This window comes from Dipodomys merriami, unplaced genomic scaffold (assembly GCF_024711535.1).
Source record: "Dipodomys merriami isolate MVZ:Mamm:240054 unplaced genomic scaffold, mDipMer1.0.p SCAF_20, whole genome shotgun sequence".
Taxonomy (NCBI): domain Eukaryota; kingdom Metazoa; phylum Chordata; class Mammalia; order Rodentia; family Heteromyidae; genus Dipodomys; species Dipodomys merriami.
Window position 1 is genome coordinate 12,752,629 of NW_027203382.1, and position 27,469 is coordinate 12,780,097.

The following is a 27,469-nucleotide window of genomic DNA, read 5'->3' on the forward strand; positions in this document are numbered from 1 at the left end:
AATCCCTAAGACTCCGTCTCCCAGCTAAACTCTGCAAGTGGTACTATAACTCAGTGTGGCAGAGTGCTAGCCTTGAGCAGAAGTGCTCAGGGACAGTGCCCAGGCCTTGAGTTCAAACCTCCTTAAATACTAGTGGTACTATAACTCAAAGTGGTTCAGTGCTAGCCTTGAGCGGAAGCGCTCAGGGACAGTGCCCAGGCCTTGAGTTCAAATCTTGAATACCAACTGGGACAAGCCATCCCAGCAACGAGCACCTAGACTCAGCCAGTCTAGGGAACAAGGGAACGTTGAAAGGAGTAAGAGGAGATGATGTCACATCAGCTACTTTGTGCCTGCCCTTTCAAAATTAACCTGAGCCGGGAGGTCAGTAGAAGTAAGAAGCCTGCCCATCCAATGTCTATACCTGTCTACCTATTAACTGAACAGGAATTTATATTCTTGCCTTTGTCACCTGACTTCTCTACCTAGTCGCCAGATGTCAGAAGTAACTAGGGACATTTCTACCAACATTTTCAGCCCCAAGTCCTTCCTCTTGCCATTTATTTGCTCTCTAGTATTTTTTTTCCAGCCCCTCAATGCTCAGGAGACTTCTCCAGATTTCATCTAAGGACTCACGCCACCAAGGGACAGCTGCTGCTCACTGCCTTCTCTGGGAGGAGACCAAATTCCAGCCTTTTACCCCTATTGTCGACGCCCCTTGTCAGCAGGAAGTAGCCAGAGAGAATCCTCGCCCTATTTCATGATTATTAAAAGGCTGGAATGTAAGGTCCACTCCTGGATGGCGAGCAGACTCCACCCTCCTCGCAGCAAAGTCTCCACCCAGTACCTGCGTTACCTAGGCAACTGGGACACCTGGAAGAGGTCACATCTGAATTTGATGTGGCCACACCTTTCCCCGCCCATACCCTACATAAGGCCTAGCCCAGGCCCAGACGCTCTCTTGCTCTCTTGCTGCTCCCTTTTTTCTCTCTCTGTTCGTTTCTAGCTCTTGCTGCTCTTCTCTTGCTCTCTTGCTGCCCTCCCTTTTTTCTCTCTCTGTTCGTTTCTAGCTCTTGCTGCTCTTCTCTTGCTCTCTTGCTGCCCCCTTTTTTCTCTCTCTGTTCGTTTCTAGCTCTTGCTGCTCTTCTCTTGCTCTCTTGCTCTCTCTCTTTCCCAGCCACGTGGAGTGCCAACCTTGCCTGGTCCCAGCAGGTCTACCCCTTATCTGAATACCACGTGCGTGGTGCAGTTTCAGTTCTTACTCGGTCACCTCTCTTTAAAAACCTAACAATTACTAGGTAGGTGATCTGCCTCAGACCACACCCACAGCCTAGGAAGAAGATAGTCTTTTAAAACTATTTTTAGACTCAGTCACTGTCATGTCAAATTAGAAACATTTTCAAGAAAATGACAAATTTTGTTCTAGCTGACTTCTTAACACAAACTGTTATCAGGCTAGCTCACAGGGTTGGGAAGAAAAGAAATTAGGCAACAGGTGTGTGATAACAGTAAGAAGAGGTCTTAAGCAACTAGTATTGGGCATTATTCATCTTTTTTTTTTTTTTTCTCTTTTTCTTTCTGTTTGCCAGTAGCAGCAATTGAATTCAGGGTTTCTTTTCAAGCTTGCTGAGCTTGCTTAGCTGGCACTCTACCAGATAGACAATGCCTCCTTGCCCAGACTCTTGTTGGTTATTTTGGAGACACATTTTCACAGACCTTTTTTCCCCTTTGGAAGTGGGGGCGGGGGGCGGGGGGGATGCTGAGCTAGCTTGGAACCTTTATTCTGTGAATCTTAGCCTCTTAAGTAGGTAGGATTACAGGTGTAAGCTCATCTTGTACTTTTGTAAGTGGCAATAGAGGTCAAGCAGAGAGAGAGAGAGAGAGAGAGAGAGAGAGAGAGAGAGAGAGAGAGAGAGAATGAACACACCTCTTCCATAGCACTGATGAGATTCTGCGTGGACTTGTTGATTTCTTCCCCAGTAGGAGGCATTCCACTGCCAGGTGTGAAGAAGGCTGAGCTGGGTCCCGGGTGACCATTCATTTCCACGGTGTAGCTGGCCTTCATAGGGCAGCACATTTGGTTGTGTAAAATAAAATAAACCACAAAGACATAAAGTCCCTGCAACAAAGAAAATAAAACAAAACAAAAATATTAGTGGGTGCAAGACAATCCTGCCAGCACATCTGAAAAATAAACTGAGCAAGTCCTCTCTAAGTACTTTCCAAAGCCTAGGAAAAAGTGTGAATTACAGAACATGTTAGCAATCCAGCTTGATCCATGGCTAATTCTATATACTACAAAAAATGTTGGTCAATTTCATTCAGAAAATTGACTGCTAATGGATTAACCATCACCACCCCCAACCTTGGTTAAAATATAAGTAACTCTGAATTTAGATGTACTAAGCATATTCACGGAAGCACAGTTGTAATAGGATAGTTAAGACCAAAGCTCTTGTCCTCCTCAAAACAAACAAAACCTCTACCTTCTAAAATTTGTTCTTGGTAAAGTGGGGCCATTCAAGTTGTATTCACAATGCAGACACTTAGAAGAGCAGCATTAAACAGATTTCCAGATTTCTTTCCTATATCTCCCTGATTTACTTTATTTGGAAATAGAATAACTAGGTAGGGACTCAAAGGAGTTCTATGGATTGCTTAATATTCAGCATGTCATGTTCTATAAATGTTACATAAGAAGCATAAAACTATCTTGTGCATTCTCAGAGCTATGGCCCTTTAAATTCTTTTGCAACATAGTCAAACTCTTGATACTTACTCTGCTGCCGTCATAGATAGCGCAACACAAATTTTGTGTTTGTGTTCTAGACTTTCCCTGCATTGGCTCTCCTTCATGACTTTTACAAGGGATCTACTGTGTCCTTGCAATGGTGTTTCTATAAAGCTTGCTAACTGTGACCTTTACACTGCCAGCCCAATACATTCAGTTCTGCGTTTTGTATCTATTCAATCTGGCTTTTCACATTTGAATGCACATAAGAATCTTCTTTGTTACAAAAAAAGTATTAAATTAATCCACAAAAAGAAATAAAACTGAGATGATGCTCAACCCACAAAAGAATAAAAGCAATTAACGTCATCTTTTTCAGGAAACTTGACTATCCTCATTTGAACTGTCCTGTAGTTCCTCACATTCCTAGAAAGAAGAATAGAAGCAATATCTGAAACTTATTTATAGGTAAGAGTAAAAAGCCTATTAGAAAATACTGATAGCCTAATGAATAACTCTAATATAAAATGAAATGAGATGACCACCAACAGGGTTATGTACATGAGCATTTGATGTCTGGCCATTTCTAGAATATTGTGATCATATAAGCTTTACTCCTCTGCCTACTGGGATGGTCCCTTCTCAGACTTCATGGTTTAAAATTATGTTTAAAAATCAGGAGTATGCATGCTAAAATCTTTCTAACGTAATTGCTTGTAACAGCCATAAAAATGTAAACAAACCTTTATTTCTCTTTGAATTAGGGCTACCTATTCTTTTAGAGACAACATTAATATTTTAAGTTCTGTAGACTCAGTGAGCTCATCTCATTTGTGAATGATACTGTGACTATTACCAGAAACTATCTTCCTGAAAAGATACACATCCAAAACTTTTGCTGTCCAACTAACTTTTCACATAGCTATGACCTAATTATACTGGCCCCAGCAATAGACAAAACAGGGGGAAAAAAATCAAACTGTCAACTTAAAAACTGTCCAAATGTCAGTGATTTAGTTCAACATTTTTCTAAGCATTGTGAAGTGATAAGGTAAAAGCTGGATCAAAAAGCAAAAGCTATGCTTTAAACCCCATCTCTAAGGACTCATTTGTCATTTGTTCAAACTGCACATTCTCTCTCATTTGTTTTTAGATCCAGCCTTTTGTGCTTGGGGACAGGAACTGCTTGCTGAAAATAACTTGCTTGTGAAATGGGATGGGTTTTTCTTTCTTTTCTTTTTCCTTTTTTCTTTTTTCTGTTGAAAGCCTAGCAATATACTGTAAATATTTTGAAACTTTTAGATGTGCCTCAGGAAATGCAAACACAGTTAAAATGAAAAGGAAAGAATGTTTAAATGCAGATTAGATGACTTTTGCCTGTGTCCTGACCAAGCTGGGCAAATATAGAAAAAGGACCTTTCATTATCCAAAGTACTCAGCTGTGGAGGTTTCTGACCTCAGAGTCAAAACAAGTTTCCGTTGCCAACTCTGCATATAAAATCTCAGGCTCTATGCTGATGTGGACAGAAGTATGTGGTAGGGAGCAGAGGGTAGTGTATGTGTGTCTGCATATACTGGTACTGGGGCTTGAAGCTTGAACTCATGGTCTGAATACTGTCCCTTAGCATTTGCTTAAAACTATGCTCTAACATTTGCACCACTGATTTGTTCGTGGGTTTTTGCTAACTAATTGGAGATTAAAGTCTCATAGACTTTCCTGCCTGGGCTGGCTTTGAACCATGATCCTCAGATCACAGCCACCAGAATCTAGTAGAGTTTTAAAAGTGGAGTCTAGATTCTCACTAAATGGATGGAATATTAGGTTCCTACTCTCAAATGGCTAACAAATATAATACTATCCTACTAAATAAAGGGTAGCTGTTTGCACATCCATCTGGACTTCTATCTTTTACCAAGTACAGGCTTACAAGGAAGACTTCTTTCTATGTATTGCTGTTATTATTTTATTGTTCCTTCTACTCCAACCATGAAAAATGTTTTTCAAAGTCTTTATGCAAATTATAGCTCGATTGACCATACCACTATGATTCAAGCTATTCTTAAAAATTCAGACACTGAAACTTATTAGCAAACACTCAGTGAGATACAAATAAAGCCACAGTAGTCCAAATAATCATAAGTGTTTTTAATCAGGGGTTAGTGTCTCATGCCTGCAGTCTTTGCTACTGAGGAGGCTGAAATCCGAGGATCATGTTTAAAGCTATCTGAGGCACAAAAGTCTGAGAAACTTTTATCTCTAATTCACAGCCAGAAAGCCCAAACTGGAGGTATCATTCAAGTGGTAAAGCAACAGCCCTGAGTGGCAAAAGCTGACAATATGAGGCCCTGAGTTATATCCCCAGTGTGTCTGAGTTATATCCCCAGTGTGTCTGTTCTCTCTCTCTCTCTCTCTCTCTCTCTCTCTCTCTCTCTCTCTCTCTCTCTCTCTCTCTCTCTCACACACACACACACACACACACACACATACACACACAATAAATAAGTACATACATACATAAATAATAAATAAAATGTTCCACACACTATTAAGGAGCAAAATAAACATAGATTTTAGCTATTATCTCAATAATTTCTATCAGTTACATATTATCATTTTGTAAATTAAGCAAGAAGTGATTGCTGGGGAGAGGTGGGTTAACTCAGCTTGCGGAGTTTCTTCTTCTGATATATCTATACATACATACATACATATATACATGCATACATACATACATACATACATACATACATATTTATATTTACAAGTTTTCCAAGGCTTAGTGGCTCCTAAGTGAGGGTTGCCTCAGGTTTCAGACGAGTTATCTAAATCACTGTGAGCCTGATATTTTACTTTCTTCAGAGAGGGTGCAGGATAAGGCTCTCAGAAGAATGGAAGGGCCATAGTAGCGTTTCTTTAGCTTACAAATATAAATTTGGAATGGGGGTGTGTGTGGAGAGAAACTTCCATGAAACTCTGAACTCCTAGATAGAAAGAAACCATATCCAGTTTCCTGTTTCATTTTTCTCTTTCATTCATAGTATGATCTCTGGTATTGAGGCAAGCTTAAGAAGTACTTGCTAAATAAAAGACTAGGGTTTTAAAATGTTACCAATGGGAGGATAGGAAGGCGGGGGAGAGAGACAGGGTCTGAAGCACATTTTGGTTTTGGTCCTCTGTCTTTTCCGTAGCAACAGCTTGGTGGGCAGAGTTGTTCAATAACTCTTTCTTTCCATTCCATCTTCTAGCTTCACATGTGGCATGTGCCAAGACTCTTCATGGGAGAAAGAAGCCTCCACTAAGGCTCCTCTGGTTGGTGTCTGTCTGTGCTGAGCCCTCAGGTGACTTCCTGGTTATCCAGGCTCCAGCAGGGGCTGAGATTACAGGCTGCTGTTGCTCCTTCCTATGACATCTTACAGGGATTTCTGCTTTTGTTCACTTCTTGGCAGAAACCCATGGGGAATCTCTGTGATCTTTTGTTTCTGGCTTCTGACCTGCTACTGTTTTGCATCACCAGTGACTTAGCAGTAAAGAAGATAGATTTGATGTTAATCACAAGATTGAGGCAAATTCAGGAGTTCCTGATATATATATATATATATGTTAGGTGTGGAAAGAGTAAGAATTTCATCTTCAATGTCTTCATTTTTAAAACTGTTCCTGGATTTTACATGTAAACTTTATTAGCTTTATTTTGTTATATTTTTGGTGCCAGAACTGGGGCTTGACCTCAGGACCTTGTGTTGTTGCTTGGCTTTTCTACTAAAGAGTTGTGCTCACCACATGAACCACACCTTCATTTCTGCCTTTTTGGTAGTTGGTTGAAGATAAGAGACTTACAGGCTGCTTTGCTCAGTCTGGATTCAAACAGTGATACTCAGATCTTAGCCTACTAAGCAGCTAGAATTACAGGTGAGAGCCATTAGTGCCCAGCCAGAATGTTTATTCATGAAAGAATCCACAATCTATCTGATTTGTGGTCTAAATTACAGAGAAAGGAAACAAATGAGTTCATCTTGAGAACTGTTGGTTCATCAGTAAAATTGCAATACTTAGAAATCAAAAACATGCTTGAAAGGTATTTAGGTGGATAAAAAAATAGTTCTGCTGTAATTCCTTACTAATTTAAGGGACACTATTCAAGTTAGTACAGTGAAAATGAAGTGTCTGGTTTTTTTTTTTCCAGATAATCCTATGACTTAAATATCTGGTAGCATCAGACATTTACCTTTTAGTCATTTGCAAGGTTGCTGCTTTACCATTTGAGCATACTTCCAGCCCCCTTTTTATTATTTTCAAGATAGAGTCTTATTTTATGCCTGGGCTGGCTGGCTTGCAATCCTCCTCCTTATGTTTCCCATGTCACTGGGAATGACAGAAATGCATCACTGTTCCCAGCCATTGTACTTCCCTCTAGTTTGTATAAGAGGTCAGCACTACCACACCCTGTCATTGGTTGAGATAGAGTCTTATAAACTTAAACTTCTTTCTGTTCAGGCCATTTCAAAACACTATTCACCATCTCCAGTTCCCAAGTAGCTAGTATTACAGGCTTGAGTCATAAGCTAGTCCTTCCTTCTCCTCCCCTTCCTCCTCTCCTGTTATTCCTTTTCCTCCTATCCCAAATACCAAGTGTATAAATTGTATAGTCTTCCCTTTTATAAAACCAATGTTTCTATCGGTAATTTAGGAGTATATTTCTCTGTGTGTCATTTAAGGGCATGAGAAAATCTAGACAGTTCTCACTGCTGAAAATATTCATGAATCAAAACAAAATTATTAGGTTGTGCTACAGTAATCTCATCTCCCAGTGACATAATCTCTTTTCTTCACTCTTCCCTTTCAAGCCTTGTTTACAGTGCACCCTTCAGTTCCTCCACATTCCTGTGAAGTTTCCAGACTTGGAGCTCTAATCAGTCATGACGCTACTTATTAGGAGCCAGACATCGACAAGAGAAAAGAAACTGCAAATCAAGTTTTCTGAACCAGAACACCAGGACACAAACCCTGAGGCCATGAACCCTGTTTTGAGAGTTTCTAGATTAGAAAGCTTTTTTTCAAAGTGTAAGTGAAAGTGGGAATGGGAAAGACTGAAAGTAGCCAAGCAGCACTGAGGTGGGACTAAAGAACGTAGAAAGGTTTGGAACTTAAGACTATTTTTAAGGTCTTCATTATACAAAAGGAGAAAAGAATGAAATTGGAGTGAGTTTCAAATTGGAATGGTAAGAACATGTTTTATTTAAACATTAGAACATATCATCTATGCACGTGGGAAATACCATGGTGCAAGCCTATTGAATAATGAGCAAACAATTAAAAAGAAGGTCAGGGTTATAAAATAGTGCTGTCACAGAGGGTTTCTAGTGGTGAAAAGAGGTGAATGGAGGGGATGAAGGAAGATGAATATATTCAAGATAATTATGTGCAGGTGTGAAGATGGAACTGTTAAGCTTTAGATTGGTTAGGAAAGAAGAAAGGAGGGAATGAAGGAGAATGACAGAAAGGGTGAGTTTATCAAGGTACATTGTATGGTGCATGATGAAACCCCCTTGGATACCTAACTGATGTTAATAAAATATTATAAGATGCTAAATTGTCAGAGATTATTTAATGTTCTGTTATTTATTTGTTGGTCGTGGGGTCTGAACTCTGGGCCTGGCTGCTGGCCCTCAGCTCTTTAGCTCAAGGCTAGCGCTCTACCACCTGGGCCACAGCGCCACTTCCAGCTTTTTCTGCTTATTGGTGCTGAGGAATTGAACCCAGGGCCTCATGCATGCAAGGCAAGCGCTCTACCACTGAGCCACCTTCCCAGACCTAAATTTTGTTTTAAGTATCTATTTCATTAACCCTTATTGATTATGCAGATTAATGGATTTCACTTAGATGTTCCCATACATGCATATTCTGTCCACTAATCATGTCCACTCTCCCTTCTGCCTACCCCTGCTTCCTCTACTCTCTTCCCAAACTTTGTTAGTTCCTAGAAATATATTAAACATGCTTTTTTGTTTTATTTTTTTAAACATGGTTTTTAGTAGAAGTCTTTAAGTTGCCTTTTTGAAAGCAAGGACTTAAACAAAATGGTATCCTCATATTGTACTTCATCATTCTGTGGAGGGAGATTAATTGTTTGGACAGTGATAGGCACCAAAGAATAAGGTTTTAGCAGGGCCCCAGTGGATCACACCTGTAATCCTAGCTACTCAGTAGTCTGAGATCTGAGGATCATGGTTCAAAGCCAGCCTAGGCAGAAAAGTCCCCGTGAGACTCTTATCTCCAATTAACCACTCAAAAACTGGAAGTAGCATTGTGGCTCAAGTGGTAGAGAGTTAGCCTTTATTACAAAGAGGCTCAGGGACAGTGCCCAAACCCTGAGTCTGAGCCCCACAACTGACAAAAAAATAAAAAATAAAGTCTTAATGATGATGGCATAATGGGAAAACTAGAGACTCAACAGAAATAAGAGAAGCCAAGAGATCATTTTGCAGTGGCAGCTAAGTTAAATTTCTTACAAGCTTGAAGTGAAAATATGTGAGATATTTTAAGTACCAGATCGCAGATGACCAGAGGCAAGGTTAGAGATCTAAGGGCAGGAAACAGCTGTGTGGTGGTGAGGGCTCAAGTTCAAGCCATATAGGTGTAGGACTTTGTTTTTATACTCTAGAAAGAAAAAAATATATAAATGTTCAGAGTTGACCAGTGTCTGTGAATGGTGAGGTAAGTGAGGAGCAATTAGCTGGTCCAGAAAGTCAGATTAAAGTCAATCATGGCTGTATCAGGGAAGCCAAGAGAAAATTCTTCCACAGGCTAAAGTGGCCTGCATTGCCAAAAGCAGACTACAAGGAGAAAAAGAATGGAGTTCCTTCATCTCAAACAACTGATGGCTTTGGGGACAACACAATGAAAACAGCAGGTTGAGCATAGAGGGAAATATGAAAAATACAGACAGCAGTGCTAAGAAGAAGGAATCCTAATGGTAGGAAAATGATCAATCTCATGATATTAGATCAGTTAGTGTAATGACTGTATCATGGTATGATGTATACTAGTGTGATGACACATTTTGGAAGAGTTTTAGTCTTTCCTACCCCCTCACTTGAATCATTACTCAGAGCAAAAGACTATATGTTAGAGTTCAATTTCTTTCAACTACAGACTGAATCCGGTGTTCCTTCTGAAGGGAATCATTGAATGCACACTGCACATCTCATGTCCTTGTTAATGTAACTTCCTGCGTGTTTTGCATCTTAGTGGATACCAACTTCCCTTTGGGAAATGCCCAAATTTGTTTTGTCTCACTTATTCCTGTCCCACAGGTTGCTGAATGCATTCAGTCAACTAAGGACACATTTATGCTGGGCTTCTAACTCTTTTATACCTTTTATATTGCACTTAAAATAATCTAGATAGAAACAAAAACCAAAAAAAAATTGGTTTCATCATGAGTTAATATCAAAGATGACTTAAATGGCCTTCTTTTAGAATGCTCACACATGAATTAATTTCAAAACAATGATATGATTCATAAAATCCACCTACTATGCTTTGCTATACTGAATCATACAGGCTTAGATTATGGCCCAAGAAGATAAAGTGTTTATCAATACCATTGAGAAAACTGGCAAGTCCTGGGAAGTCTCACCATCAGATAAACATTCCTTGAGTATAACACTTCTCATAAAGTTTGCATACATAGATTTGAGAAAATATGGAATCTAAAAAATAATATCATCCTGATGTGATATTATAAACAGGATATATTTCCAAGCACTAGTAGCTTATATCTCTAATGCTAGCTACTTGAGGCTGAGATCTGAAGACAGCAGTTAAAAGCTGACCTGGGAAGGAAAGTCCATGAGACTCTTATTTCCAATTAACCATCCAAAAGCCAGAGTAGAGCTTCTGGAGTGCTAGTTGAGGAACAGTGCCCAAGCCCTGAGTTCTAGCCCCAGGGCTGGCAAGGAAAAAGAAAGAAAAGAAAGGAAAAGAAAGGAAAGGAAAGGAAAGGAAGGAAGGAAGGAAGGAAGGAAGGAAGGAAGGAAGGAAGGAAGGAAGGAAGAAAGAAAGGAAGAAAGAAAGGAAGAAAGGAAGAAAGGAAGGAAGGAAGGAAGGAAGGAAGGAAGGAAGGAAGGAAGGAAGGAAGGAAGGAAGGAAGGAAGGAAGGAAGGGAAAAAACAAACCAGAATATATATTATCTAGATATTTTGTAATGATTTTATAGCCCTCTTTTGATTTATTAGAAACATATTATTTAATATCTTTTTGTTGCAATTTCCTTCCTTCCTTCCCTTTTCTCTCTTTTTCTTTCTTTCCTACTTTCTTTCCTGTCTTTTTCATTTTTTTGGAGACAGAAATTCATTATCCTTTCATCTTCCCTAATGCTAGAATTATAAGCATTCACTACACATCTCACTTTTTGCAAGTATCTTTTATTGTATTACTGGGAATTGAATTCAGGGCCTGCCAATTGCTAGATAAGTGCTATATTGAGGTTTTCTCCCAGTCTCTCTCTTTCTCTCTCTCCTCTCTCTCTCTCTCTCCCTCTCTCTCCCTCTCCTTCCTTCTTTCCTTCCTTCCTTCCTTTCTTTCTTTCTTCCTTTCTTTCTTCCTTTCTTTCTTTTTCTTTCATTTTTCCTCCCTCCCTTCCCCTCTCTCCCTCTCTCCCTCTTCCTTCCTTCCTTCCTTCCTTCCTTTCTTTCTTTCTTTCTTTCTTTCTTTCTTTCTTTCTTTCTTTCTTTCTTTCTTTCTTTCTTTCTTTTTCTTTCATTTTTCCTCCCTCCCTTCCCCTCTCTCCCTCTCTCCCTCTTTCTTTCTTTCTTTCTTTCTTTCTTGCTTGCTTCCTTCCTTCCTTCCTTCCTTCCTTCCTTTCTTTCTTTCTTTCTTTCTTTCTTCCTTCCTTCCTTCCTTCCTTCCTTCCTTCCTTCCTTCCTTGCCTTTTTTTGATAATAAGGATAGAAATTGGGGTCCTGGGCACTGCCCCTGAGCATATTTTCTCAAGACTAGCACTTTACCACTTTGAGCCACAGTGCTACTTCCAGATTTCTGGTGGTTAATTGGAGAGGAAAGTCTCAAGGACTTTCCTACCTAGCTGGCTTTGAACTGTGATCCTAAAATCTCAGCCCTCTGAGCACCTGGGATTATAGGTATAAACCACCAGCACCCAGCCCTGTCCCTTTTCTTTTAGTTTGATTTTCAGATAGGATCTAGAGTTATCTGTGCCCACCCTGACCTCAAACAGTGGTGTTCCTGTCTCCACATCTAAGAACTGACATACATCTGCTGTTACCATACCAGGCCCTGTTGCAATTTTCTTATCACTGAAGCAAGGATGATCAGATTTCTCTGGTGAATAACTGATTTACTAGTAACAATCTAAGACTATATGGATACTTTAACTTATAGATACAATTTGCAAGCATACTAAGTTCATATTTATTGCAGAAAAGGACTAAAGAAAATACTAACAAAACAATTCTATCATAAATCTTAATATTCAGAAATAACCTCTTGATCTTTGATATTAGCTTTAAAGAAATTACAATTTCTAGAGAAGTTTCTTTTTTTTTATTTTTTTTATTGTAAAGATACTATACAGAGGGTTACAGTTACATGAGTGAGGTAATGAGTACACTTCCTCTTGAACATTGTTACCCCCTCCATTGTTTTCCCCCTACCATCCCCTCCCTCCCTCCCTTCTCCAGGTTCTTTTTTTTTTTTTTTTTGATTGTGATTAAGTGATTACATAATTTCCAGAAATTTACAGTATTGTGGAATAATGATGCTCATTTAAAGTCACAAGTTCATTCTAACTTTCCTGGAGCAAATTGTCTATCACAGTCTGTAATATATAACGGTGCTCACATGTTATATACCATATATGTGATCAGCAGTATGGGGATATTTGGTAGTGGTTCAACCAGATGAGTGGGAGTTCTTTGTTTCTTAAGTCCTGTTAGTTTTGTCATATCACCTAACATTTTGGATTTAGCATCCACTTATCAGGGAGACCATGTACTGTTTGTCTCTTCGTTCTTGGCTTACCTCGCTCAACATGATTCCTTCTAGCTCCATCCATTTCCCTGCAAATGCCATTATTTTGTCATTTCTAATGGCTGCATAATATTCCATTGTGTATAGATACCACAGTTTTTGGATCCATTCATCTGTGGTGGGGCATCTAGGTTGTTTCCATATCCTAGCTATTGCGAACAGTGCTGCAATAAACATGGAGGTGCACGTGTCCTTGTATATTGGTTCCTGTTGTTCAGGGTAGATGCCTAGAAGTGGTATGACTGGGTCGTAAGGGAGGTCAATCTTTAGCTTTCTAAGGACCCTCCAGACTGCTTTCCAAAGTGGTTGTATGAGTGTACATTCCCACCAGCTGTGTAATAGCGTTCCTCGTTCTCCACATCCCCTCCAGCATTTGTTGTTGGCTGATTTGTGGATGTGGGACATTCTGACTGGGGTAAGGTGGTATCTCAGGGTTGTCTTTATTTGCATTTCCTTCACCATCAGGGATGATGAACATTTCCTCATGTGTTTCTTTGCCATTTTTATTTCTTCATTTGAGAAGTCCCTCTTTAGTTCCCTTGCCCATTTAGTAATTGGTTTGTTAGGTTTGGGAGGGATTAGTTTCTTGAGTTCCCTGTATATACAGGATGTTAACCCCTTGTCTGATATATTGCTGGTAAATATTTTTTCCCAATTAGTTGGTTGTCTTTCTAGCTTGGTTGCGATAGCTTTATCTGTGCAGAAGCTTTTTATTTTAAGGTAGTCCCATTTGTCGAGTCTCTCTCCAACTTGTTGTCACCCTGGGACTCTGTTCAGGAAGTTCCTTCCTGTGCCTATTAGTTCAAGTGTCTCTCCTACTCTGTCCTGCAGTAGTTTCAGAGATTCAGGTTTAATGTTAAGGTCTTTAATCCATTTTGAGTTGATGTTGGTGCATGGTGATAGGCTGGGGTCCACTTTTAGTTTTCTGCATGTGGCTGCCCAGTTTTCCCAGCACCAGCGGTTGAAGAGGCTGTGTTTCTTCCATTGTACTAGAGAAGTTTCTTTTTCCCAATCCATTAATTATGTAAGGACATGTTTCCATATGTAAGCACTTTGTTTAGAATTAAAGGGGAAGGTTGGATTCCTACTTGGGAAATCACGAGGATAACCTTAAGACACTAGTTTGCTTGTGACCACCCTAGTGTATTGGGATTCTCCCTTTAGCCTGTTGACTCAGCCTCTTAACTGACATTGCCCTGGCAATGACAGTGAAGTACACGGCAAACTAGCAGTTGCTCACCAAAGGCCCGGTGTTGTAGAAACTCTTATCTGACCCAAGAAAGCTATTCATTTCATTCTCACAAAAATTCAAGTTTTAGCCAGCTTTCTCTTACATGAGATTGGCCTGCAACTTAAATTCTCTCCTGTCTTGAATTTATATATTGGGTTATTGCATAATAGCTGTGTATCCACTTGTATGCACTGAAGGTTCTATGTACATAAGTAGTGACCAGATCAGACTCATTCCTGACCTCAGTGCATCTCTTTGCTAACAAGATCTCCTGCCCCCAAATCTCAGATCATTGCCTGAACAGGAAATCAGTACAGAAAGATTGGTCCAGTGAAGGCCTCACCTTAATTTAGTAATGTGCTTCCAAATTCTTAATTCTTCTTCAACAAAATAACATTGTATGTTATCCTTTAAACCTTTTGGAATGTTAACTACATGGTAAAGTCTGAAACTGATCAAATGAGATAAAAGATTTTGTATCTGTTCAGAGCTTACATTAGAATTACAAAGATGAGGTGTATAAACACCATGTGGTCACATGTCCTGAATGCCCACTTGAGGTAGCCCACACTTCTGAATTTCTTCCTGAACCAACTTTGTATAGTCTAGATGACTGCCACTTGTGGGTCTCTAACACTGCTCTAGTAGTGACAGAGAAAAGATTTAATATCGTATTTCTTTTTGATAGCTTTCCCCCACATTTGTTTTCCTTTGGGGGGGCACGTGTCCGGTCGTGGGGCCTGAACTCTGGGCTTGGGTGCTGTCCCTCAGCTCTTCAGCTCAAGGCTAGCACTCTACCACTTGAGCCACAGCGCCACTTCTGGCTTATTTTTTTTCTGCTTATGTGGCGCTGAGGAATCGAAGCCAGGGCCTCATGCATGCAAGGCAAGCGCTCTACCACTGAGCCATCTTCCCAGGCCCACATTTCTAGAGGGTTAAATTCTCATAGTATTTCTTTTACTATGGCTTAAATTTAATCACTTTCCTTTAAAAATGGTATATACAATAGAGCATTTCTCTCCCTTATACTGAAGTGAACATTAAAATTGGCAGAATGGGCATTATGCTGCTATATAGTTGGAGTTCAAGGGCATTCTTATCTTTTGTTCTTTAAGGAACCATAGTCATCTTTTTTTTTTTTTTTTTTTTTTTGGTGCTGGTCCTGGGACTTGAACTCAGGGCTTGGGTACTGTCCCCAAACATTTTTTGGTCAATGCTAGTGCTCTACCACTTGAACCATAACTTAACTCTGGACTTTTTGGTAGTTAATTAGAGAAAAATTCCTTGCCCCAGCTGTTTTTAAACCACAATCTTCAGATTTCAGCTTCTTGAGGTTTATAGGCATAAGCCTCTGGCACCCAGATTTCATTATTTAAAAAAAATGTTTGATTCAATTTATTGGTTGTAGTAAAAAGTATTTCTTTTTTTTCTTTTTTAAAAATATATTTTAAAAATATATTTGCAGGCTCATGTCTGCAATCCTAGCTTCTCAGGAGGCTGAGATTTGAGGATCGTGGTTCAAAGCCAGTCGGGGCAAGAAAGTCCATGCGACTCTTATCTCCAATGAACCACCAGAAAAGTGGAAGTGGTGCTGTGGCTCAAGTGGTTGAGTGCTCAGTTTGAGCTGAAAAGCTCAGGGACAGCGCCTAGGCCCAGAGTTCAAGACCCACGATTGACAATAACAACAACAACAAATACATATATATATCTATGTATATATATATCTCACATATATAAATATATATATTATTGTTATTGTAAAGGTGACATACAGAAGGGTTACAGTTATGAAAGGCCAGTGGCACAATGGATAACATGTCTGACTATGCATCATGAATTCTTCTTATTAGTAACTTAACAAAAAATCTAAATAAGGATCTTAGTCGTTTTTTTCTTCACTGAGAATTGTCAATCTCCTATAAAGAGTAGAATTTGAAGTGAGTTATTTTGAGTCTGCACTTCTTCCCTCCAGCTGTCTGGTTGCTATTATATTGAGTTGCATTGTAAAATTAAAAAAAAAAATCCATACCAATTCCATCAGTGGATTTGTGTGTGTGTGTGTGTGTGTGTGTGTGTTTTTCTGGTCATGGGGCCTGAACTCTGGGCTTGGGCGCTGTCCCTCAGCTTTTCAGCTCAAGGCTAGAGCTCTACCACTCGAGCCAGAGTGATACTTCCAGCTTTTTCTTCTTATGTGGTACTGAGGAATCGAACTCAGGGCTTCTTGCATACAAGGCAAGCACTTTACCACTGAGCCACTTTCCCAGCCCCAATCCATCAGTGGATTTTTATTGAGGCCTCAAATGAGGGTATTATATATATTTGTAAACTATAAATGTGCTTTAGAATGATAAAGTGATATTGTTTTCATTGTTTAAATAATTTACACAAAGTTAATCATACCCTTTATATAATTGAGCTGTTTCTTTGCACATCTCATTCCTAACTGCTGAGGTGAGCCACTGTTTCCAAGAAATACAGAAGCAACAGAAGGCCAAAAAGGACCTTCATGGTAGAACATTTTACATGAGTAAGAAGCATGGATACCCATGGATAGAGTATTACATGTGATTCTTAACACAATTCTTTAATATCTTGTTTAAGGCATTAACTAGCTGTTTTGATCATCATAGGGGCTATTCTTTATTAAGTCATTGCATAGAAAGGCAAGGGGTGGGGAGGGAGGTATTGATGTTCATTGGTTTCCCCATCCCTTCAAAGTAGAGGGCACAATTAGAGTGCACAATTTTGTAATCTGGCTAATAAATAAATATGGTTTAGTTCTCATCGATCATTACTATCTGCCTCAAACTCCACAAGAGAAACATACTGAGCTACCTAGCATTTCCTATTCCTCAATACATCTAAGGAGGCTCTGAAAGACTTTTGAACTAAGGCTGCATTCATTTCAATGTAAAAAGTTAAATTCAACAATGTATTTATTCTATGAAGGAAATAATCCAGTAAATCAATGAAAAAATTATTTTGCTAGTCAATGCATGTTCAGAATCTGCCAGAACAAGTGTGGAAATTTTACAATAAAATCTCCCTTGCACAACTTCAATTATTTCTTCTTCTTTTTCCTTTTTTTGTTTTTTTTTCAATTGGTCAATGGGCTTGAACTCTGGGCCTGGGCGCTGTCCCTGAGCTCTTCAGCTCAAACTGAGCACTCAACCACTTGAGCTAGAGCGCCACTTCCAGTTTTCTGGTGATTAATTGGAGATAAGAATCACACTAACTTTCCTGCCCTGGCTGGCTTTGAACAGCGATCCTCAGAGCTCAGCTTCCTGAGTAGCTATGATTATAGGCATGAGCCACCACTGCCCAACTCCGTTATTTCTTGATATTTTACTGTATTGTTTTATTAGAAATAGGCTAGTCCCTAAAATACAGAGAGAAGAGCTTTATCAGTTTTTTTTCCAGTTTTTTTCTTGTTCAATTGGTAAGTAATTTGGACCATCTTTACTTTCAATTTCTGAGAACTACACCCACTCTAAAACTGGGGAGGCATCAAGGTCTGTCAGGAGATCCTATACTCAGGAGATCTGGATTCCAGGCTCAGCCTGTACTTCACAATGCTGAAAATTCAGGTTTCCCAGTTCCTCAGCTGCAAAGGTATCAACGTGTGGTACAGAATAGATTATATGACAGAAAGAGTCTTATTAGAATTGAAGTTTGATTTACAAAAGTGTTTAAAATTGTAACATTATTGTAGAAGTTATATGTTTTCTTCTCTTGGGTTGTATCACAATGGTAACCCTATAAATTTACTTTCTGAAGACAATGGGTCTATACCCTTGGCCCTTCACAAATCTTGCCAGAAATTAATCCATCATGAATATTTAAATAGTGAATCAGCTATCTGGAAGCTTTTCAAAGTCTGGTTGTTTTGAGGCTGCAAAGTTAAAGAGATCAAGCTTTGATCTATGATATTTATAAAGATAAATGTTTCCTCTCAAATATACTAGAGAGAGAAGAAACTACACCATATTCATCTCTTACTGAAATAAAACAAGGACAGGTAATTTTATAACTGCACCCTTAACAAAGTGCTTTCTGATTTCACCTGGCTTGTGGTCTGTGTAACAGAGAATTGCAGTGTGTGTTTGTGTGTGTGTGTGGGGGGGGTGGATTTTAAAGTAGATCTTCCATAATGAAATTTGCTGTCCTTGCTACATACAACAAAATCATTCACGAGAGAAAACAGAGCATGGTTAGTAAATGTCAACCATGTTTACTTTTCAGAAATAATTCTCGCCCATAAATACAATAGCAAACATTCTAAATCACTTTGATCAGAACAATCTGCATCCATCTCTAAGGTCCAGAGAAAGTTAAAAGTGCTGTGCAACAACACTTTGGTCAGTGGTAGAACATGCCTTTGATGGTAGGTGATTGGATATAACACCTACTGATAACTGTGATGTTTGCAGAATGGCAAGATCATCTAACAGTGCATTTCTAAGGTCAGATCCCCATGGTTAAATGGTATATGACTGGGTATATTTTAAGCCCAGGCTTTTTTGTTTTTAGGTTGGTAACTATTTTCCCTGGTTTCTGGTTTTGATTATAGAAGGCCTGTTTTGTTTGTCTAACATTAAAGGATCCTTGTTTCACTCCCCCACTCATAATCTTCCAGGAACTTAAAGGACAATGTTTATTTCCCAGTGAATCTTATTCTTTCCAGTTAACCTAAAACTGAACAATGATAGTGATCCAAGGACTAAGTACTGGGAACACAGGAAAAACCAGTGTGGCTACTACCAGCAAACTACAAAAATAACAAAATGAACCTCCATGTCTTCCTTGGATTTTTCCAGGAGTTGGAGGGCAGGAATAAGGGTGGGAAGAGTGATTTGAATTTAGGGTATGTTCCCATGTTGTAAAAGCACAATAGGGCTTTCATTACTCTTACCATCCATTCAACTATTCATCCATTCAGCACTTAGAATAGGCATTGTTAGCCCTTGGAACTCAGAGATTAAACACACAGCATCTGTCTTCATGTGGAAGATAGTTCAGAAAGAGACTGACTAATGCAATTGTATTATAGTATATGAATGTTGAGATAAAATATATTAAAAAAAACAACCCTAGTTAGAACTCATGGTTGGGGTTTAACGGGAGAAGAGATGACCACTTTGAAAGCGAGGACTTTTTTTTTCTTTTTTACTAGCTTATATGATTATTGGGGTTACACTGTTACATTTTCACACACATCTGTAGTATATTTCAAGCAATCCTATCTCCCCTAGAAATACAGGACTTCTTAGAGAGCCCAAGAGGAAGGAAAATCCAGGTAGTAGGCAAAGGGAAGGAGAAGGAAATAGGCAAAGATTTACAAGCAAATCAGGCAACATTTTCAGATTTGTTTACTTGGTGTGGCTGGAAATAGGGAGAAGCTAGGGGCAGCAAGAGAAATCAGAGAAGTAAAGTGAGACTATAGTCAGATAAATGGAAGTCAAGTGAAGTGGTCACAGGCCTCTGAAGAGGCAAGATTTCAGCATGATGGGGATGCAGAGCCTAAATGGATTTGTGATTTCATGGCATTAAAAAAGTAGGATGTAAGGCATTCATTTAGGAGGAATCGGGCTTTCGAGTTTAAGGAGGAAATCACGGATGGAAGGGCCATGTAGTAACATACAGACATCTAACATCCAAGAGAGAGGAATTTAAGGGAAACAGAGGAGTTCTACTTTGTTCTCTGGGAGGGCTCAAGCTCTCGGTAGGGACATCTCCAATATACATTTGCATATCTGGATTTGGAGGTCTGAAGAAAAGCCTGCACAGGAGATTTGCATTTTAGGAATAATAAATTTGTAGATGGTAGAGTACTTTACATCTCAGATGGAATGTTGTGAGAAAAGAAAACTAAATTCCATACAAATGAAAACATGCGTCAAACCAGGATAGAGAAATACAACTTTGCCACATATATAGATCTTAGATATGCTTAAGAGAGGAGTCAAAATGTTGGGAAGTATAAAGGAATGTAGTTTCTGATTGAAGAAGTTAGCATTGTTCTAAGGAAGAGAGCAGTACTTTGGATATTGTACAATAGATTCCTTGATATTGATATATATATATATACATATATATATATATATATATATTTATATATATAGTTCTGTCCATCCTCTGGCCAATATCATGCCATCTTCTCTTCTCAACACTGGTAACTAACATGTTCTATTTCTATGAGAGCAAGAAACTTTAATTTCCACACAAGTGAGGTCATGCAGTATTTATCTTTCTGTGCCTGCCTTATTGAACTTAGCATGATGATCTGTAGTTCCATCCATATGGCTATAAATGATACATTATATTCTTATGTGTTGGCTGAAAAATATTCCACTGTCCCACAAGTGTGGCACCAACCTAATAACACATTTTCTTGATTCATTCATCAGTTACTGGACACTTGTTTCTATTGTTTAGCTACTGTGAATATTGCTGGAAATAACAAGGGAGTGCAAATATTTCTACGTTTTGATTTCATTTGATTATATGGGCAGTAGTGTGATTGCTGAATCAGATGGTAGCTCTGTTTTTAACGGGAGAACCACCATGCTTTTTTCCAAAAAAAGGCTATACCAATAGCATGTGAGGATTTCCTTTCTCCATGTCCTTTGCAGAAATTGAAAGTGTGTGTGTGTGTGTGTGTGTGTGTGTGTGTGTGTGTGTGTGTGTGTGTGTGTGTGTGTGTGTGTGTGTGTGTGTGTGTGTGTGTGTCCTGGGGCTTAACTTAGGCCTGGACATTATCCCTAGGCATTTTTCCCCATAAGGATAGTGCTTTTACACTTTTGGCGTTGTTGCACTTAATTGGAAATACGAGTCTCATGAATTTTCCTGCTCCAGCTGGCTGATGAATTCTGAAGACCTATAAAGTGGGTATATGTATAGCAAATTCAAGAATCAGGGTGACTTTATTAGGAAAGGTTGTTTAGCTGTGAATCAACAGCAGGCTAGTCTGCTGACTTTGAAAGAATCTCAAATTTCTTTTATGAAAGCAGAAAAAACAGAAAAACAGAAAAGATTTGAATTGGTTGAGGGCGGGTCCTGCCCAGGCTGGCTTTGAACCTCCATTCTCAGATCTTAGTCTCCTAAGTAGCTAGAACTATTGGTTCTTTGTTCCAATATACTTTGGATATTAACCTGTTGTCAAATGCATAGTTTGCTGATATTTTCTCCTACTATGTAAGGTTATCCCTTCACTTGTTGTTTATTGTCTTTGCTGTGCAGAAGGTTTTTATAGAAAACTATTTAAATAGCTGAGTATATATAATTTCTAGATCTCTTAGATAAGGAAATGATTTTCTCTAATTTCATTGCTTCCTCCTGATTGTTGACATGTTTATGAATGTTGGATCTTTTGTAAGCAATCTATCGTTTTTCTTCATTTATGGGTAATATATATTAATTGTACAAAGGGGTTTCATTGCAGTATCTCTATAGATGTATATAATGTACTTTGATCAAATTCATCCCCTTTACTATCTTCTTATCCAGGTCCCCCTTATAAAACAATTTTAAAGGGTTTAATTATTCTGCTTTCACACTTGTATATGAAGTATTTCTATGATAATAAATACCATTACCTTCTCCATTTCCCTTTTCTCTTCCCATAGGCTTCTGGCCCAGGGAGTCCTCCCTCCCAATTATACCCCCTACAGAAAGTCTTAAAAACATTTAAACTGTAGAATTTTACAGCTCTGCAAAGTGTTTAAAGATGGTCCGGAGCTCACATCCTTTCCTACACTATTATTTTTTTTTTTCTTTTTTGTGTCGGTTGTGGGGCCTGAACTCTGGGCCTGGGCGCTGTCCCTGAGCTCTTCAGCTCAAGGCTAGCACTCCACCACTTTGAGCCACAGTGCCACATCCTAATACTGTTTTTCTTCAGATGCTTCTGCTCGTCTCATTTTTATTTAAAAAGGAAATTCTACATCACTAACAAAAATACAAAGATGATATCTCTAAGGAATCTCTCCATGTATCCCTATTATTCTGCCCTCCTGCTGTGGTATCCTGGCTAAATCATTACTAATGGATAAGTAACCTTTCACATTTATAGGGTTTCAAATTAACTCTTATTATAGCTAATTGTTATAGTGATTATAGCCATTTCATAAGTATTAAAGCAGAGACTCAAAATAGTTCACTAACTTGATGCAAAAAGCCACACAGCACAGGGTGGTGGCCAGGACACTGAGTTAGAGCCTGTGCTCTCTCCACTTCCATAAAATACAAGGCACCTTGCAGTAGGTACCTTATTTTGCTGCAGTTTCAAAAACAGTGGTGTTTGTAGAAAAAGTATGAAAGAATAGCAATATGAGCTATTTTGGTATAAATATCAAAAAAAGGAAAAACAAAACAACTTCAAAACAATTAATTGTCTGGGTTCAAGTTAAAATTTACTGCCAAGTTTCCTAAATATCCAGCCCACATTGATGGTTGAGAGTGCATAAGAAGCAGACTGTGCTGCCCGTAAGGGCAGGTGTGTAGGTAATCAGTGTAACCATCTCTTAGTATCACGTGCTGCAGTCACCTGGGTAGAAGATGAAGGTTTCGAGGGCAGAATTGACAAAAACCTTTATGGAGCACTTTGTTTTCAGTAATTAGCTGAAGGGAAATCACAGATGTTTTCTTACACAGGCCAGATGGGCCCCAATGAGTATAGTATAAACCCCTGTTAATCTTGTTGATTGTTCAAAATTATAAATGTAAGCTGTGTGGTTTGATTTTGAACAATGTGGAGAAATTACTCCAGGGGAACATGACAAATTCAGAAAATCTGTAAAGCGGGCATATGTGTAGCAAATTCAACAATCAGGGTGAATTTATTTAGAAAAGGTTGCTTAGCTGTGAATCAACAGCAGGCCAGTCTGCTGATTTTGGAAGCATCCCAAATTTCTATGATAAAAACAGAAAAGAGTTAAATTGGTGCAGGGCAGGTCCTGGTGTCTTCTGTGAAGTCAGCTTTCTAGTTGATAGAAGCTGTCAATCTGATTTTGTTGTGCCTACAGTTGACTTATATAGACTATTTATCCAGTGAAGAGATACTAGTCTAAGATATAAACTTTCTTTTGTAATCCCTCAAATCTCTGATAAGAGTATTATTACTTAGCCAACACAAAGTCTCTACTGATTCATAGGATGCCTGGAGAATAAATTGCAGGAGTTAGTAACATACCAGTTGAGGATGGCCCTCTAAACTGGTGACTAGGTCATGTCTCACCTGAGGGAATTATGACCCAGTTACCGTAATTCTGGAAACAAAGCTCTACTGTAATCTACTGAGCAGACACCTGTGGCAGTTCTGGGAAGCCAGATACCTGCCTGCACATGTTAGGGAATTCGAAGATTTTTTTTTTTTAAATCTGTTGCTAGCTGCTTCTGAGAGAGGCACGTTATTCATCTAACCAGGCATTCCTGCCGTGGCCTCCACCATGCCTGCATTCCATTCCATTTCTACAGCAGAAATGGTCCAGGAACGACACCCTCAAGTCACAGAACAAAGCCTGCCTCCAGTTCAATGCTGCGAATGTAGCTTAAGTCATATCTTGGAATTCTTCCACTGAGAAAACTTACAAGAAGCAAAGCAACTTTTCAAAGCATAGCAAAATAAACATTTGATCCATGACTTACTGAATTTGGCACACAAGGAAATAGGCACTTCCAGTAAACTTGGTGAGTTCACTGAGCCACCGACCTCACCTTCCTGGTTAACTCCAGGCTACCGGACTGCTCTAGGGGGCGGGGGCGACTTTATCTTTACTCCTAACCCCACCACTCAGCCTGTTCTATAAGACTAACCATGGAACCTTTAGCAGTTTTAGCTACTCAGCATGGGACAATGCACTCAACGTGGGCTATTGCTGTAGTTCTAAGGAAAATGCTGGATACTTCAATATGTTTTTAATATGAACATTGCTTTGGTGGGGCCCACTGGAAAATTATGAAGCATGTAAATAATATGAAAATGTCAGCTTGGGATGAGGTGTTAAAGCTTGTTAGTCATTTCAAGACAAGAGATTTCACTAAACTGAGGATATTTTGCAAGAAGGAAGAAGGGATATTGGAAATTTTACATAAAAGCTTTAATTCAACAAGAATTTACTGAAGCCCTAAGGCCAGCCCTGTAATTAAGCTGCACTGGGCTTGATGGGCAAAACAAAGGAACCTGGACACTTGGGGCTTCAGGGAACTGGTTAGGAAACAGCCCTGGGTGGTGGAGGATGCTAAGCCAAATGAGTGAAAATACTGAACACAGTGATATGTTGTTGGCATCCGAAGGGATTACCGTAAACCAGAAAGGCCCAGAAGACTTCAGGAAGTGGTACATCTGAGCTGGCTCCTGACAAAATGGAAAACTTGGGAAAAGTTCACAAAGGGGAAAGGAATTACATGTGGAAACACTAGGTCAAAGTAAGATTGGGAAATAAAAATCCCTCTTCTGATATAGCACAATACAGTATTTGTTCATCTAAGCTGATACACCTTGCCATAAATGCTTTTAACACGAAGCATATTTACTTAAAAAATAAATTTGGAGAACCATTGAGGACCATGCAACTCTTTCTTCTTTCTCTTTCTATTAAATAATCAAGCTTAGATATCAAGCTTACTTTTACTGAATGTGTTCTCTGTGCCAGCCACAAGGCTAAGCATTTCTTTCCATTCACTGGGATGCAGGGATGGTACTGTACCAAATTCAAGTACCTACTGGACCCAAGTCCTTAACTCTGCTGCAATTTACTAAGACTGGTCTGGCATGGACATTCTTGCCTTAGAGATTTTCAATGCATTTTTATGGATGAGGCAATAAACACTAGTAACTTTGAGATACTATGCTCCAGATAACAACTTTTACTGTATCTTCTGACTGTACTGTTGGTCCTTTCAAAGAAGTACAGACAGCTCTTTGCACCTTTGAGTTTGTACCTAACAATTCAACTGACACAGACAGGAAACATCCAAATCCAACAATCAATACACACAAAAACGCATACTGTGGTGCTGACCACACACAGGCTATTCTTGTTATTATTCTCTGGATTAGTACAGCAACTGCTAATACTGCATTTTCATTGCATTAGGTGATGTATGGGAGGCTGTGCATACATTACATATGTAAATATTACATCATAAGGAACTTGAACATCTGCAGATTGGGGTGTCCTCAGTGGGGTTTCTGAATCAATCCTCCATCCATACAAAGGGATGACTACTTTTTATACATTTTTAAAATGATGCATGGCCATCCATCTATCATGATTTGCATACTGTTATGCAAAACTTGTGTGTTGAGGGCTTGGTCTCTATCTAAGGATACTATAGACAGTAGTAAAGTTTAGAAGGTGGGGTCTAGTTGGAAGAAAGGGTGCTACAGGGATCCACTTTCAGGGGACTTTGGGACACTAGTCTCTACTTTCAATATCTTGGCCTCCAGCAGGCAGACATCCTTTTTCAGTTATGTGCTCCCACATATGGTGTACTCACTCGCCACAGGCCCTAAAGCAGCCAATCAGAGCAACTGTGGACTGAAGTGTCTGAAAGCACATGCCAAAGTAAACCGTTCTGCGGATGAGATGCATCTCTCAGACATTTTGTCTCAGTATTGGATAGTATTAGCCTACCCCCGGAAGGAAATGAAATACTTTTTAAATGTATTTAACTACTTTTGAACTGCTCTTAAAAGACCAAAATTTGAACATAGAGCCAGAGATCATGGCTTAAAAAGCTCCCACAAGTTGAGGGAATATCAATGGCTATCCTTCTCTACCTTAAATAACTCAAGGACAGCAAATCCTGGATGTTAAGAACATGTGTGATAGGAAGTAGAAGAAAGCAGCATGACTTCCACTCAGTCTATTCTGCTACTTTCCTTTTGGACAGTCTTGGCCAAACTTGCCAAACCCACTACGAGGCTTGCTCATATATATCTGATATATATATATATATAATATTATATATATACATACACATATATGTGCATATGTATAATATGTTTACACATTCATATTTCATACATGTGAATAAATGTATTTATTCATATAAATATATATTATATATTAAAATACTCATATAAATATATATGTATATATATAGATATATTCGGTTTTGCTCACACTGCACCTTCTTTGATAAACAATTTTTTTTTTGTCGGTCATGGGGCTTGAACTCTGGGCTTGGGCGCTATCCCTCAGCTCTTCAGCTCAAGGCTAGCTCAAGGCTTGAGCCACAATGTCACTTCGGTTTTCTAGTGGTTTATTGGAGATAAGAGTCTCATGGAGTTTCTTGCCCGGGCTGGCTTTGAACCTCGATCTTCAGATCTCAGCCTCCTGAGTAGCTAGGATTATAGGCGTGAGCCACCGGCGCCCCATTTGATAAGCAATTTTAAGTAAGTAAGTTGTAATTTCCTTTTGATGTTAGACTGGCCAAAAGGTAAAATAAAATCTCACCTAATAATTCTACTATTAATCCCACTTCATTGTGAGTGAAACAAAATAAATGTTTTCCAAATGAAGTTTGTAGTGCTTTTGGAATAAGTGGAGTAGTACAATTTTAATATAAGGCTGTAAAGTAGACCAGAAGCTCTAGTCAGAGAGACATTTAAATGTGAGTGATGTAGCTTAAATTGCTAAAAATCATTTGTTTTAATGTATGAAAATAGAACAATGAAATCTGTTCAAATTCTTTTTATTTATTTATTTTTTTGTCAGTCATGGGGCTTGAACTCTGGTCCTGAGTGCTGTCTCTCAGCTCTTCACCTCAAGGCGAGCACTCTACCACTTGAGCCACAGCACCACTTTGAGTTTTGTAGTGGTTTATAGGAGATAAGAGTCTCACAGTTGTAAAGTTTGTTTTTTGGACATAACAACTTGTACATCTCATTGTTGCAATGAAGGGAGGCACGTGGGGCGCAGGGGGGGAGGGGGAGGTGGGAAGGGATGGGAAGGGGAAACAAAGGAGGAGCCAACAATGCTTGATAAGAATTGTACTCATTATCTTGCCCATGTAATTGTAACCCCTCTATACGGTATTTTCACTATATATATATATATATATATATATATATATATATATATATATATATATATATATATATATTAAAAGAGTCTCACAGACTTTCCTGCCTGGGCTGGCTTTGAACTGTGATCCTCAGATCTCAGCCTCCTGAGTAACTAGGATTACAGGCGTGAGCCACCATCACCCAGTTGTTTAAATTCTTTAAAGAAGAAAGAATGTTAAGTGAGAGAGATGGAAGGAAGTGAGTTTGATCAAGATACATTATATGCATGTGTGGAAATATCATAAGGAAAGCCCTCTTGAACAACTAATATGTGCTAATAAATATTGTAAGCAAACAAAAACAAAAGAAAACAAAAGAAATAGGTAGATGCCAACAACTATCTTTAAAATTGAAAAAGAATTTGTAGTCAAATTTTAAATATATGTATGAATCAGATTGCTTGTCAACCCA

General features: G+C 38.9%; 1 protein-coding gene across 1 annotated transcript in view; it reads right to left on the reverse strand.

Annotated features, from left to right (window-relative positions):
* Positions 1–27,469, reverse strand: part of Adgrv1 (adhesion G protein-coupled receptor V1) — a 469,087-nt gene that overhangs the window by 12,788 nt on the left and 428,830 nt on the right. The window contains exon 87 of the mRNA XM_070031103.1: positions 1,907–2,098. Within this exon, the coding sequence (XP_069887204.1) occupies positions 1,907–2,098 (192 nt within the window). The remainder of the gene's footprint in view (positions 1–1,906; positions 2,099–27,469) is intronic.